Source organism: Juglans regia, chromosome 1, assembly GCF_001411555.2.
Source record: "Juglans regia cultivar Chandler chromosome 1, Walnut 2.0, whole genome shotgun sequence".
Taxonomy (NCBI): domain Eukaryota; kingdom Viridiplantae; phylum Streptophyta; class Magnoliopsida; order Fagales; family Juglandaceae; genus Juglans; species Juglans regia.
In genome coordinates, this window is record NC_049901.1 from 43,277,764 (window position 1) to 43,293,727 (window position 15,964).

The 15,964-nt window shown below is 36.9% G+C and overlaps 2 protein-coding genes across 4 annotated transcripts; one reads left to right on the forward strand and one right to left on the reverse strand.

The window, feature by feature from the left end:
• The first annotated feature begins 616 nt into the window (after positions 1-616).
• On the forward strand, positions 617-10,419 carry LOC108996013 (dolichyl-diphosphooligosaccharide--protein glycosyltransferase subunit 2-like). Of its 2 annotated transcripts, none has more exons than XM_018971728.2 (20): positions 617-728; positions 907-1,051; positions 1,740-1,932; positions 2,048-2,137; positions 2,435-2,497; positions 2,765-2,834; positions 3,056-3,120; positions 4,074-4,128; positions 5,385-5,512; positions 5,602-5,717; positions 6,102-6,171; positions 6,791-6,895; positions 7,041-7,130; positions 7,214-7,362; positions 7,580-7,691; positions 7,769-7,852; positions 8,850-8,930; positions 9,009-9,233; positions 9,699-9,821; positions 10,093-10,419. In XM_018971728.2, exons 2-20 carry the CDS (start codon positions 909-911, stop codon positions 10,207-10,209), a joined length of 2,079 nt encoding a protein of 692 aa, XP_018827273.1. In that variant the 5' UTR covers positions 617-728; positions 907-908; the 3' UTR covers positions 10,210-10,419. The 2 variants fall into 2 exon arrangements, with proteins under 2 accessions (XP_018827273.1, XP_035548209.1); XM_035692316.1 differs by lacking the exon at positions 617-728 and adding an exon at positions 795-811.
• Positions 10,420-11,288: 869 nt separating this feature from the next.
• Positions 11,289-15,106, reverse strand: LOC108995978 (probable methyltransferase PMT8). 2 transcript variants are annotated; one of them, XM_035693839.1, is made up of 8 exons: positions 15,009-15,102; positions 14,549-14,859; positions 14,285-14,449; positions 13,973-14,155; positions 13,274-13,868; positions 12,552-12,664; positions 12,247-12,467; positions 11,331-11,871 (listed from the first exon to the last, which is right to left on the reverse strand). In XM_035693839.1, the coding sequence occupies exons 2-8, from the start codon at positions 14,792-14,794 to the stop codon at positions 11,547-11,549; spliced, it is 1,848 nt and encodes a 615-aa protein (XP_035549732.1). In that variant the 5' UTR covers positions 14,795-14,859; positions 15,009-15,102; the 3' UTR covers positions 11,331-11,546. The 2 variants fall into 2 exon arrangements, with proteins under 2 accessions (XP_018827222.1, XP_035549732.1); XM_018971677.2 differs by having other exon boundaries at positions 11,289-11,871; positions 14,549-15,106.
• Positions 15,107-15,964: the final 858 nt, after the last annotated feature.

The window sequence follows — 15,964 nt, forward strand, 5'->3', positions numbered from 1 at the left end:
TGTTTGAGAAATAGAAGTTCTTGCTCTTTATAAGGTTCCAATAGGGTTCCAATTGCATCATTGACTAGTCTTTTTAGAGTAAAGGTTATGTAGTTTGGATATTTTACTGGAATGTTACAAAGATCCATACTAATTTTAAAAATATTAAAATACTAATAGTTTTTAATATAATTGATGTAAAAAGCTTTTACATCAACGATATAGAAAACTTTCAGGACAACGATGTATTGAACGTGTTAAAAATAAGATTTATAAATAAATTTTTTTAAAGATAAATATTCTGTATAGATACAGAAACAGTCTCATCTCATAATTATAATTTTTTTAAATTTTTACATAAAATATAATAAACAATTCAAATTTTTTAAATTTTTAAAAAATAATAATATTAAAAAATAATATTTTATTTAACTTTTAATTTTTATTTAAAATTATATTATCTCATTTCATTTCACTTTCTAAATGGAAGCAAAATCTAATTGCCCATCCATGACCTAAAATTGGGCTAAATCCAAAAGATCAGCCCATTTCGCAGTCTGAACTGGGATACTCGTAATTCAATTATGATAATTCTGAAAAATAAAAATTAATCCAATAAATTAATAATCGTTAGTAAAAAACTCGGCGCACTGCTCGTCCTCTTCGTTCGCAGCTCTCTCTAGTCAATAGTCGTCGCGTGCGTAGACTCACTCGACCCTCTCACACGCACAGCACTCCCGGCCTCTCCAGTACGATCACGCTTCCTCGATCTAAAACCCTAGGGTTTCGCTAATAAACCACACAGTTACACGCACATAAGTTTATATAACACGTATATATGCCTTTGTGCTTGTATTTTGGAAATGTGTATATGTATAGCTGAAGTGGTTGCTTGATTTGTTTGTTTGTTTGTTGTTGTTATTGCAGGAATGGCCAGAAACCTAGTCGGATCTCTGGTGCTGGTCTTGGCAATTTCGCTTTGCGAGGCTGCATCGATCTTTCAGCCAATCTCAGAATCCCATCGATCTGCGGCCTTGGAGCTCTTCACGCCCGCCGATGGGTCTTTCGGAAGGTTAGCGGAACCCTAATTAGCGCCCTCACTTTGATGTCTTATTAGTCTATGTTGTTCGTTTCGATCATTCTCTGTTTGAGTGACGAGGAAGCTGTAGAAATGTATCGAAAATGGAATTTGAATATTCTGTGAGGTGAACTGAATTAGTGCTGTTTTTGGATTTTAGTCCCGTAAATGTAAGATTTGGACGTCAATAAAGCATAACTGAACCCTCACTGAATCTGTGTGTAAGTAATTTTTTGTTTAGTTCATTTGGAGCGAGCGAAGTAATCTGGACTTGAATCTCTCGGGGAGGTCAAAGGGAGATAAAGGTGTCTTGGTAGTGTATTAGTAAGATTTAAAATTTGATTCTGGTGTCAACACGAGAACGTGTCTTCTAGAAAATAGCGTGTATTTGAATGCTTTCTCGTTTAGGATCATTTGGCCTTCTATCAAGGCTTTTGCTTCAGTTAGAAGCTGGAGGATTTTCATCTAAGTTCCATAAAGCCCTAACAAAACCCTTAGTTTGGTAGCTTTGTCTCCTAAGTGAAAAAATGGAAATAACTGGATCTTGAATAATCGCCGTTGTTGTGCAATCTTTGGTATATTATGAGTCTTAATGTTGCTAAATCTTTTGCATGGGCTTTGAGGTTTGATCATTTGTGTTTGATGGAAATTAACTATTCAGTGTGATATTTTATGTTACCAGCTTAGAAGAGACATACGAGGCCTTAAGAACATTTGGGATACTTGGAATCCAAAAAAAGCCTGACATAGGCACTGGTTCTTGCCAATCTGTATCTGAAACTCTTGAGTCATCATCTTCTACTACAAAAGATTTATTCTTCGCACTAAAAGTTAATAGCATATTGGAATGCAAGATTGATGAGGCAATCTTCCAGGTATCCTGTGGCCCTTGCACTGATGTGTTGTTCTCAACTTGCCTTGCAAGTCGTTGCTTTTGATAAATGTGGCGATAAATCTCACCTGATTCTTAATTATATTTTTCTTTTAAAGGACATCACTTCAAGGCTTAAAGCTGTTGTCAATGATGGAAATTCATTGCTCGACTTCTACTACTCAATAAGTAGTTTGGTACTTATTAAGGTAACAATCGCACAATTTGTCAGGATGTATTCTCTAATTTTGATATTTTTATTCCAACTTAAAAGTTTGGCCCAAAATTTCAATTAGTCATAAAAAATTTCTCTAATCCTTCTTTATAGTTCCTCATTTGTCTAGCTTTCATTAAATTTGGTGGTTGTAAAGTTGTTTTGTTTTATTGATTTTGAAAGGGATTTGTTTCTCTTTAGAGGTTTTTAACTTGTATATACTTAGCATAGCAGTTCACACGTTATTGATTGATGCTTCTAAAACAATTTGTTTAATTAATTATTGGTGCAGGATCAAAATTCTAGAGTTGATGTACTTCTTGGTGATGCTGATGGAATTTTCCGTTCAATCAAGGTAGGTTTCTGTAGGACCTATTACCACCTTGCAGTGTTTCTAAGGTGGTACTAGCTACCATTGTAAACTTGCCATTCAGACAGGGCTTCACATCTGCTTTCAATAGGATGTTAACACAGTTGGATTTGGCTGGGGATGGGAGGATCATACAGGAGCTGATCCTAGTCTCTTTTAAATTTTCATCTTTGAAGTCCCTTTTTTGTATCCCTTTTCTAATAAAAGGTTTATCTTTTGAATGTTTGACCATATGCCATTCATCATTGGCAGGCTTTGAGTCAGAGTGATGGAAGGTGGCGCTACAGTTCAAGTAATCCTGAATCTAGTACCTATGCCGCTGGTAATGATTTATCAGGAGTCATTATATTGTATGATGTCATTGTGTATAGCATTTGTAACATTTGTTGTATCAGCTTTGGTTTTATTCCTGAAAAGTGGTTATATACTTAAGTCAGGAATGAAAAGTTCCTACTCATGTTCATATTTGGTGTATTTTTTTATCATTTAGGATTCTCTGAGTTGGGTTATGATCATGACCTGGAATAATTGTGCTTCTTTCAGGATTAGCCCTTGAAGCACTTGCTGGAGTTATATCTTTAGCATCTTCTGAAATTGATCACTCCTTGGTAATTTACATTCTTTCAATTCTTTGTTTTGAGAGAAACTTTTGAATGTTATATGAACCTAAAACATTGGTTTAGTATTGTTATATTTATGTTGATCAAGACATCTTGAGTTCGCTTACCTTCTAGAGTTAGAGGGTTTGCATTTATTAAGTGCGAAGACCCCTATTCCTTGAGCAAGTTTACTTGCTAAAGCTTTTGTATCAAACATGATTGCGATCTATGGTATTTCACTAAATCACAAATACAGGCTTTGATGATTGCCATCTAGGTCAGGTAGTTATATGGCCATTCTCCACATGCTCTTAACAAAATTTTACTATTGTTAGAAGTAAAGCTTTATAAATTATTTATTTGGAGTGTTACCTTAGCGGGACTGTAATTGGTTAATGATCCTAATCCTAAATGACCCTGATGGGAGATATTAGCTTTTACTAATTTGATACACATCCCATTTCTCATTTGTTGTTAGTTTCACCATCCTTTTAACTAAAAATGTGCCTTTGATTTATTTTTTGGTGCTTGAGCCTTGAGTTATAAATTATTAAGTTTGATATATGTTTCTTTTTTTCATTTCTTAATTTTGTATAAAGGTGATGTTGAGGACAATCTAATGGCCCCTTTTTGGATGAATTGTGTGAGAGGTGGTGTTACCAACACTGGTAGTGGCGAGTCTTTAACTTGGTTCCCATACCTTCTAACCCATCCTGAGTTTGAATTACTGAATTACTTAATCTAGTGACTAAGGCTGGAAGAAAACTTGTAAAATAAACTCTACTTTTCCAATAATCTGCACCTATTTTTTTTCTTGCTATTGGTATCCTGGTGCACTTGCCTGTAAATCATACTTTATCTAGTGTTGTCATAGCTAGTTTGTTGCTTCTAATATGGGTTTACCTTCTAGACATTGTTTATACTTGCATATTCCATATCTTATATGTGGTTACAATTAGCAGATTGTTACATTAAAGAATGATATAGTGAAGCTCTTTGACAGCATTGAGAAATATGGTATGTGTAGCTCTGTCTTCCCCTTAAAAAAGCTCCTTTGGATTTTGATAATTCTACACTTCTACCTTCCAAGTATGTGATTTCTACTTCTTTTCTGTCATTGCTTGCTTTACTGCTAGAAATTACTTGTAATATTCTTGGCTACAAGTTCTCAAAAGAATGATGGAGTAAAAGGTGGTCTACAGATTTCTAGCTCTTTCTGCAGATACAACATTAAACAGTACCCACACGAACCTGCTCTAGCCCAACCCAATTCATTTCCAACCTAGAAACAGCTTCAAAGCATAACAAAATAGTGTTGAAGCAGCACTATTGTTATTGCTAGTTACATGTGCATGCAGTGAGTTTTTGTGGGGGAAGAAGTGCATTAGTAGTTCTAGTAAGGTTCAGATGATATTGGACTTGGTTATTTATCTCTTTTATTGATTACCTATCAAAAAAGAAGAAGATGATATTGGACTTGGAACTCCCGTGGTTGGGTCCATCTGTATTTAGAAAGCTGTTGCATTGGGTGGTGATTGATGGTCATATTTTATTTGAATTTTCTTGTGGACTGAAAGTATTAATTCCTAAAGCTTTAATGGATGCTTTATTTTAGGCTGCAAATGTAAGACTAAAGGGATGCCTTACCATTATGCAATTCAACTTATCTACTGAATAAGGGGATCGTAGGAAATACAGATAGAAAAAGGGCGACTGTAGGAAACAAATTTGGTTTGTTCATGCGGAGCATACAAGTGAATGAATGTACCAAAATGGTGCCTTATGGTTCAACAATGCTGAAAATAGCACTGGCTGAGGCAATTAGAGAAGATAGTTCAATGACCATCGGGAGAGGTCCTCATCAAACTCCTACAAATGGGTGAAGGGTGGTAACAGGACCTGGTCTTTAGCAGCACCGTTTTGTTTAATTAATAATTAGGGTTATATTAAAGTTATGTTTGAACATGTATTCTTTTCTTGCTTAGTTTAAATTAGAATGTCTCAATTCATTATTTTCTTGCTTGTATTCTTGATCTGTCCCTTTGATTTCTGTCTGTATATCTTCCACTTATTGTACATCATTACTCATATTAATAGAATTATGTTCTGTGTGTGCATTTACTATTTGTTCCAGATTTTAAAATGACTTATAACCAAGCTGATAATCTATAAATTAGTAGGATCTTGATGTTTTATAAATTCATCTTCTGTCTTCAGTCTTATTGATACCTCATTTAATTGTTTACTTATATGACTATATCACCTGTCTGTAGATGATGGATCCTTTTACTTTGATGAGAAACTTGTTGATGCACGTGAGCATCATGGTCCTCTTTCGACTACATCCGCAGTTATTAGAGGGTTGACAGCATTTGCATCTGTGACTTCTGGAACTATCAATGTCAGTGATAATATACTTATTTTTAATGGTGTTATTGTTCTGAAGTTCTGTTGGACTATCTGGTGATGCTTCGCTTTTGTGTTTTTCAGCTTTCAGGCAACAAGATATTGGGTTTGGCAAAATTCTTCCTTGGAATTGGAATTCCTGGAAATTCCAAAGACTTCTTCAACCAAATAGACTCGTTGGCTTGCTTGGAAAGCAATAGGCAAGAGCTTGCTTGAAAAGCACCAATATTGTTTTATTTCTTGCACTTTTTACTAATCATATTCTATGAATTGGTTTCTACCTTAACTACTACTGATCTTAGATTTAATTTGTATGTCTAAACATGTATATGTGTATTGTATTTTATAATCTTTTAATGGTTCTTTTTTTTTTCAGTTCATATTTTTCCTTCATTACGTAAAGTTTGGGAAATGAAAACATTTGGATATGAATGGCTTTTGGTTGTTACTGGAGCTTCACAACATAGTTTGAATATGTGGCAGACATTTACATATTAGTTTGCTACATAAATGTTTTAGATAGGAAGTTACAAAGTGGTCATTTATTCTATTCCAATCTTTTAATCTTTCCTTTGGTGGTGCAGGGTTTCTGTCCCACTGATTTTGTCACTTCCAGCTACGGTGCTTTCATTAACCAAGAAAGACCAGTTAAAGGCGTGTCAACTTCTCTAAATCTCTTAAAAAATCTAGCCCTTGAAAATTTGGTTTTTCATTTTGTATGTATGATTTTCAAGTAGTTGGTGAATTTTTAGGTATCATGCTCTTAATTCTGTATTATTTGAAAATTATAAGCATGGTGGTACCCTCTAAGCAAGATGGTAGCACACTGAACTGCATGAAAAGAGATCAATTATATATAAATTCAGTTCCAACCTTTGTTGGATTTTAAATGACAGATCTGCACATATGAATCAGTGTAAAATTTACATAGATTTTAATCATATTTTTCTCATGTCATACTTAGATGTAATTAGGCATGTTTGTTGTATACCACCAGTGTACTTTTGCGATGCCTTTTATATCAATAAAATTTTACTTTTACTTATAGAAAAAATATTTTTCTCATGTCATATTTTATTCGACCTGCATCTATCAGCAATTGTGAAAATTGATGCAGTTGCTTGCATCTCTCATCACCTCTGCATCCAACTTTTCAACCGTGGTTCTCTTTACCATTACAGCAATAAGTGGCTACTGTTTGTTCTTCTGGTTGATAGAGGTTTTATATTAAACTCAAAATTAAGCTGTTTTGCGATTTATAAAATTTGATCAGGTTAAAGTGGATACTGTGCTTGGATCTAGCGCGCCACCTTTAACAGTGAAGCTCATGCAAGCCTTCATTTCTGGTTCAAAGGATTCTTCCGTAATTGAGACCCAGGTAGGAAAGGGCTTATTTATTTTGGGCTTTTTGTTGGGTGAGATTTGTTCATTTACGTTCATTTGAGTCTTTAGATATCATCTGAGATGTTGACTGTGATTACCTAACTTGGTTTGATGCTTTGTTGTGTGTAATTATAACATAGGAACTCAGGTTTGACCCAGAAAATGCGGTTCATTTATTAGATGTTTTGCCCAAGAGTGTTGATGTTGGAAATTACATCTTTGTTTTTGAGGTAACCTTTTTGTTTTTGGGTTCCAAATACATCAAGATTTAAACTACAACTGGTGCTGAGTTCACACATGTTGAACTAAACAGATTGTGCTTCATGATTCTGTCGACAAAAAAGTTTATACAACTGGTGGACAAACTCAAGTTCCACTATTTGTTACCGGAGTTATCAAAACTGACAATGCAGAAATTGCAGTACTTGATAGTGATCTTGGCAGCATAGAAACCCAGAAGAAGTATGTTATGCCCTTTCTACTGTTTTTTGTTATATTATATGAAATAATAATGCTGACTAGTAACTCATTTGCTGGATTCATGCCATCATAATATCTATCTGGACTTTCTTTTCCTTGTTACTTTATCATATCATGCTCTATCCCTCTACATTTATGAGTTTTGCTTCATGCATATAACTTTAACTCGGTGCATCTTCTACGCCATGGACCCATTCAGGCTTGATCTGGCTGGGGAAACTTCTGTATCATTATCTGCAAACCATCTCCAAAAACTGAGACTATCCTTTCAATTAACCACTCCTCGTGGGAAGTTTTTTAAGCCACATCAGGTTTGTCGTTTTTTTTTGTCTGCCTTTCGAATGAATTAAATCCAAATTTAGTTGGTTGTGATGTTTGCTGCGTGCAGGTATTCCTCAAGTTGAGGCATGAGACCGAGGTTGAACACATATTTGTGGTGGGGAACTCTGGCAAACAGTTTGAGATAATTCTAGTTAAGTTTCTTGGATTACTTGTTAATTATATTTTATTTATAGCTCATTTCATAAAACGTTCCACACCATTACATTTGGAAAAAAAAAAATTTAAAACAAAGCCTTCTGTACCCTCGCCCCTCCCAAAGAATGGACCATGGCACAGGTGGTGCAATATGTGGTTGAGATAATTCTAGTTAAGTTTCGTGTATTACCTGTTAATTTTTATTTCTTTATAGCTCATTTCAACGAAACTTTTACCTCTATTATATATTAAAAAATAAAACCTTCTACCCTCACCTCTCTCTCTCTCTCTCTCTCTCTCTCTCTCAAAGCATTATGGACTATGGCACAGATGGTGCAATGTGTGATCTGGCACATGATAAATGCAAAAAATTTCATTTTCATATTCTTTGCCTGCTCACTGAAATGGCTAGGCTTTGTATTCGATATAACTTCACTTTTGTACTGTTTCTAGCAAAATAAACCTTCAATGTCTAGGCAATGAGGACTCCTGTTGCAAACAAGAGTTTTGGGGATGCTCTGGCTACTTCTCGAAGATAATGTATTACAAAAGCACACATTCACACAGCACACATATACACCCGCACTACGCACATAATTCACATATTATGTTGATTACTAGGATACACCTAAAATTTAAATGTGGAGTACTTGATGCATTTGCAGCACCTCTGTACACTAGGAAAGGGAGCCTAAGAATGCAATAATCTTTAATGTGATCTAACTATTTAAGATTGGTTTGGAAATTGTTTATCTTGAAGGGTGCCTGTACTGGCTACTTTTTGGTTCTAGGAAACTGGAATGCATGTGCCTAGACTATTGTCAAGTGCCTTTTTTTGGACTAAAACAGTTAAGACTTAGAACTTTGTTTCAAGTTGCATGTAGATATCTCCAGCATCAGGTAGCATGGTTATCAATCAATGAACCAATTACCCTTGATTTTTAAAAACTAGGATTCTTTATTTTGCTCATTGTTGGCAATTTATTTTGCAGGATTTTCTAGGACTGGTTGAGAAGTTTTTCTATCTCTCTGGCCAATATGATATTCAGTTAACTGTTGGTGATGCTGTCATGGTGAGCACTGCATTTCATCCCAAATTCTCTCTTAATATGTTTCTGGTAGTCCAAGCAAATTTGTATATTCTTTTCCAGGAGAACTCCATTTTGCGGGCTGTTGGCCATGTCGAACTAGATCTACCCGAAGCACCTGAGAAGGCACCCCATCCTCCTGCACGACCTGTTGATCCTTACTCAAGATATGGGCCTAAAGCAGAGATAACCCACATCTTCAGGGCTCCAGAAAAGCGCCCACCTAAGGAACTCTCTCTAGCTTTTCTGGGTCTTACCCTTTTGCCATTTGTTGGATTTTTGATTGGGGTGAGTTTTGCATTAAGAATTCTTCTCATTAAATTGTTTTGTTTAAAATATTGTGTCCGCTAAGTTTTTTTTGGCAATTCACTTCTTGAGCCCTGGATTAAACGAATGGTGTCCAGACACCATATATAGAAATTGGTCTAATACCGACTAGCCTGAGCTGGATGTCAAGTTCTTGTTGCTTAGACATCAAAATTTTTATACAAATGACAACTTGGTAATTCACGTTAAGCTCCATGCCTTTGTAAATAATCTTCTTTTAACTGGTTTTGTGCTATTCTCCGGTTGATCTTTTGTTGCTAATGACCTAATGTTCTAATGGCATTTATGTTGTGCATATGATGTCAAGACATTCTCACGCATGATTGTCACTTTTTTGAATGCAATTCATCTATTTTTAAGTCCCTTAAGAGTATTCCAAGACATTGAGGGATGTATTAAGTTAACCTGCTTTGATGTCTTCAACAGCTATTACACATCGGGGTGAATCTAAAAAACTTCCCTACTTCGGCGGTACCAGTGACATTTGCCATCCTTTTCCATCTTGGCATTGCAGCAGTTCTTTTGCTATATGCGCTGTTCTGGTTGAAGGTATGTCTTTTACTTTTGTGCTTTGATCTGCTCCTTTTGGGGTTTTGACCTCTGGTAAGGAAGCCTATTTTCAGAATCTTTGGGAGAGAATAATCTTATTATCAAATCGTGAAGTGTTGATATTTTAATGCATTTTGCAAAGGTTAATTAGTGTTTTTTTTTTTTTTTTAATGTTATTTCCAAAACGGGCACCACCTAAATATACAGTTTTCTCCTATTTTGAGTTCTTTTAATATGCTTGTGTATTTAATAGTACCTATTTCGTGTACAGTGGGATCTATTTACAACATTGAAGACTCTTGGCTTCTTGGGAGCTTTTTTGATGTTTGTGGGGCATAGAACCCTTTCCCATCTGGCCTCAACATCTGCCAAATTGAAATCTGCCTGAAAGAAGAATGAAATTTTTCCTTCTCTTGAGAGACAAATGAAGAATGTGGAATTTGACGATAAACAGTGGGTGGGACTTCAATCTCAATTTTGTAGGACCTTTATTTTTTTTGGGTAATTTATGTCGTGCCTGCCTGTTCCATGAATTTCAGTGAACAAGCTCATAACAATCTAACATATTTAAACCTTAATTACTGGGTTTCTGACTGCACCCCACCCTTTTCTTGTGGCTGGAACGTTTCTCAACTTTTTCAGCAATTCATGTGCCATACCGTGGCAAAGCCATTAACATTCTCACCTGGTATTTACAGCATGCATCTATGGTTGCTACTGTTTTTTGAACAGTTAGAGAGGCCTTGCGTTTTCCATGACGGCTTAAATTTTGTGAAAATTACCGATAGGAGGGTATTTTCGACCAGAATCTCAAGTCCTAAAAGCTCCATCTCAGTGAATAGGTGAAAATCGTTGGGATCGGGGTTTTGGTGCCAAACCGATATTGTTGGGTGATACTCAGAACCGGTCGATCGAGGGAGAGAAAATTGATAGTCTTGGTCTTGACGTGCATCGGTGTGATTCTTCGGTCTGCCATTGGTGTCTCTATGATGGAGGAGGGAAGCCACGTCATCTGCCATGAGTTTGGGAAGAAGAGTTGCAGAGGAGAAAACATAAGAGTGAGAAAGAAAAAGAGGGGGGAAAGAAGAAAAAAATGGAGGTTTTATTAATCACATCTTGAAATGGCACCGCTGTTCCGTTATTATTATTTGTTTTTTTTTGTTTCTAAACTCTAAAACGATGTCGTTTCACTCATTCAAATGAAATGACGTTGTTTTTGTATAGGTATAAAATAAAATAAAAATAGGAAAACCATTGTCAGCCATTTCAACGGTTTATCCCTAGTTCGAACCAACGTCGAATCAGTCGACGTCGGTTTTGATAAAATACTGCCGCCCTCCAATTGGTTTCTTGTCAGTTTCGGCCGGTCTCCTGTTCTGGCAGCCGGCCAAAACTGCCAATTTTGCCGGTTTTTGTACAACCTTAGTGCATACCCTTTCCAGGAACTGCGAAGGAATAAAAGCATACTAAAAAAAAACTTTTTTTCATGTTTTTGTCCGATGGAAAGAGGACTAAGAAAATGGAGAGATAACTAACATACAAGCTCTTTCAGAATTTCTTCGTAAAGCCAATTTCATTATAATACCCTGGGAGCCCCCCTACTTTCCTAATGAAAAAGATTAAAAAAACAAAAAAAAAACTTCCAATTTCCATATACAGAATGGATATAATGTGGGTGAGCACTGTTAGGGTCATCTCAGTAGCCATGCATGACTATGTTTCATGCTATTCCAACTCCCTGAGGCTCTCACTTGTAAGCCACATCTTCTTTTGGATCATCAAAACTGTATCATCCTCCTCATCTTGCAACACGTCTCGGCCTGCATCAGTTGTAGCCACTGCCTCCCAGTGTAACATTTGGAGATACTTCTTTATGAACTCCACCACTGATCGCTTATCACGGACAATAACGAAACCTTTCGGTCTAAGCATCCGATCCATCTCGATCAATAGGTCCTCGACACTGCAGCCTTTCCTTCCAATATCAGAGAAGACAGTCCAAGCATGAAGTAGATCATAAGTTCGTGGGTAGGTTGAGAAGGCTTCACACCTGTCATTCTCTCCCAAAGGAGTATCAGTATTTAAGTACAATATAAGAAGGCCCGAAGTTGTTGATCATGCTTGGGATGACTTTGCCCTAAGTAATGCCAAACGATTTTCTAATTGGAATACAATGATTTTTCCTACGGTAAGTTTTCGAAGTCTACATGCCGTCCTTTTTTTAACCGGCCTAAAGAGCACCACCAAGAGAAAAAAATGATTCAAAATCTCACAAGGTTATAGTTAATTTTTCAACTACTTTGCAAATAAGCCATCGTTTTGCAAATTATCCTAGTGATCTTTTGTTTTGTTGGTTACATCATATCACCATAATGAATTGTTTATTACTTCTCAAAAAGATCAAAGAAAAAATTATTGAACATACCAGTCGTGAACCGTCCCTATCAGGCCTCTATCATACACTATCTTAAGAGTGTTAGGTCCATCTTTTGGCACCACATTCATGACCCATACATCTTTGTCCTTCAGAGCAGCTGCAAATGAACCGATGTTTGCCTTCATGTCCATCAAGTTCCTCAGAGTGTCAGACTTGATCTTCGAGCTCAAAAGAGTCCAGTAATTCTCAACTCTTTGTTGCCAAACTTCCTGTACCACCTCAATTTAGTCATTCACCAAGTTCTTGTGTGTCTGTCGTTACATGAAACAGATGGAGATTGTGCAAAAACTTACTGTGTCCTTTTCAAACATTTCATTAGAATATCCGAAATCAGCTAGCCGTGGGGGTGGAGTTATTAATCGAGCTGGCCAAGGAGCCAAACTACTTCCTCTTCCTCTCTGGTTGTCTGATTAGATCAACAAACTATTTTGTTAATAACTTTTCAATTTCCAATCATGATCTCATGAAGTTAGGGAAAATTGATAATGCAGTCCAACAAATTAAGACAAGTTTTTAATACAAGTAAATGTTGCTTAGGTATTAGAACAAAACCATAAAATATGATATAAACTCTAAAGTATAAACTGATCCAAGAGATTCCAGAGTAGTTTATAGATCAGTGTAGTGCAGCAAGCAGCTTCGGTCTGATGTTCATGCACTATGGTACCACAAACACAACATCGGCTTTTCCCTAAGCCTACCCTCTCCAAAAGAAGTAAACAGCTTGTACTGCACAAACTAAACAAACTGACGACATGATAATCACTATTGCAATGTCCAAAACTGACTTAAGAGTATGTAACTAAATATTATTGGTTTTTAGGGGAAAGACGCAGAAACCCCGCTCAAACTACCACTCAATTTGAAACCATCCCCCAAACTATCAATTTTTGCAATCATCCCCCAGACTATCAAAAAATTGTGCATGCATAGTTCTATTAGGTGATGTTTTAGATTAGTGCATGAAAATATGATCGAACTTTTCATAATAATAAATAGCGGTAGCAGTACTGACATTCGGCGTAAGGTGTGATGCAAGCTTCCATATGCATATCCCACACAGCGTCTGGGTCATTATCGGATCTGCAGAGGGGAGGTTGGGTCCCGGGCTCTCTTTCCATGTAACAATCATTAGTCAGGGGCTTGACCCAAATAACAGTTTGATTCCTTTTAGCAGCTATTTTCCAGCACATGCGTTCCACAAGGCCACTCATTTCTTTCCATATTCTCAGATCCTCTTCATCCTGTGCATAAGCTTCTGGAGATGAGTAGACAAAATAACCTCCTGGTCTAAGTAACCTATCCAGCTCAAGAAGAAGGATGCCATCCCTTTGAATCCAATCAATCCTACAGCGGGAACAATGCGCAAGTTCAAAAGATTGACTTGGCCAAGGGAGTCTCTTTGTGCCTAAAACACCAAGATATGCAGGAATTCCTCTCTCTAAGGCAAACTGGATCTGGTTTTGATGAACATCATTTGGTGCTAATGACATTGCAATAATATCAGAGGAAAGCAGGTATCCTCCAAAACTGGCAACTCCACAGCCAACATCAAGGACTGTCCGGATGCTTCCCTTATTGTTTAAATTATAATTTGGAAAGTTGAGCATCTGCCAGTGCAAACCATGGATTAGTCATTGCTTTACTCGCAGGAAAGAATCCTTAACTTATATGATTGATATTCCCCCCTACTGTGAAAGAGCATTTGACTTACATTAGCAATTGATGCAATGTACTTATCAGCTCCATAATGGAAGTGAGTTCCACCTCCAGGAAAGGAAATCTTTTCACCTTTGACAGTCATCCAGTTCTGGTCAGACTTCTCAGTTGCCAGGTGGGTATGAGGTATATTTGCTTTCCATACCTCATCCCTGCTTATTGGCCATTTGATTGGTATCTGTTTCCATAAAGATTAACAGAAAGCTAGCAATGCAATTCTACCTGTATCTAGAGGCCAAACAACATGCAGTTCCTCGATTTCCATTTAACAAAAAAAAAAAAAAAAAACTCAAGCAGGACATCTCACCTTGTACCCTGGTGGAGGAGGAATCAAACAATTATAGCGTCTCTCGGGAAGTGGGCAATGTCTCTCGTAGTGCTCCATCAGGGACAGATCCAGCTTCAACCTTGTCTGGTATATGAGATTTCTGTCTAAGCAAGGAATCAACTCCGACAGTCGATCATCACAAACCTTCAATGTCATATTTAGGAGCAAACAAACTTATAATATTTCAATTTGACATCAGCGTACATGAATCTGCTAGAATAAACTCGGGCATGAAAAACTCACTGGAATGCTCTTTAGCATGACAGCATCCTCTCCATCTTCACCAGGTTTGAAGGAAGATTCATCAGCATCATCATCCCCACTCCAATAAGAAGAACCAATTTTTTTTAAAGATTTACTGCCATATTCTAAAGCAGATGAACCGTCTTTGCGAGAATACACGTAAAGAAAACCGCCAAAGATCACTAAAGTTAATATCAAAGTAACCAACCGCTTCTTTTGGTTTTCATCAGCTCTTCCCCTCATCATTTTTCTGAACGAAAAACCACCACCCTTCTACCGTGACCGCAACATGCAGAAGCTCAACATCAAATCTATAAATTCGAATTGATTGATTGTAAACAACCCAATACAACTATCTTTACACCAAAAGCACTCTTTATACGTTTCACTGCAGAATTGCCTCAGTTTTTTTCGTTACAAGTTTCTCAAAAATGGCACCAAGGTATCAAATTTAGGTAACCTGAAATCAACGCAAAGTAGGTGAGAACTGGAAATGCTCGACAAAACTGCAAATATCGAACCAAAACTGCAACCAGATCAAAATTATATCCAAGAAACGCTTGTACAATTGCATTAAAATCGAATGCCACGGAAATCAAGTAACCCCACTGACAAGTTGTACGCTTCCATGGCCCCCGGCCCCCACCCCATGTTCTGGGCGGGCCTTCCTATGAAAAATGCAAAGACCCATATAACCCGATCCCTGTCAGATAATGTCAGATGAAACAAGTATATAAACAATGAAACAACTTACCAAATGAAACAGTAGCAGTACTTTGAAAACAACTGAGTTATGCGAAACCTGAACCTCTGACTGACACATCTAGTGGCATAAATGAAGCAAGAATAGTGAGAGGGACAGGAAGGGTAAGAAGGTAAGGTAATGCTGAAGGGTTTGTATCAAACGAAAGAATTGGCACCGACAGTTGCCACTTGCCAGCTTAAAAAGCAGTATTGAAAGAGATTGATGAAAACCCAGCTCAAAAATCTTCAAAGTGATTGATGAGAACCCAGCTCGAAAGCTCAATCATCCTTCTTTTTCCCCACCAAAAAATGTCGGCAATATTTACAGCTATAAACTTTCAGTTCGCAATTATTGGCTCAGAAATGTCAAAGGGAACACGCCAAAGATACATGTTTACCACGTAAATAATTTTGGTCAAGCATGTTGATTATGGTATGCGCTGAGTTTGTGGGTTAATATGTGCTGAGTTTGTGAATTGTGAACGTAAATGCTAATTCAGAGTCGCAGGAGGACGGAGGGACAGTGACTCTGGAAAGATGGAAATGGCGACGCATGCATGAGAAAAGGAGAACTTATATGATCTCCATGACTCCATCCTTTTTGGTACGAGTCTTCGAGTTCGATTGATACATTAAAAAATTAAAATTTATATATATATATCGTTGCCGAAG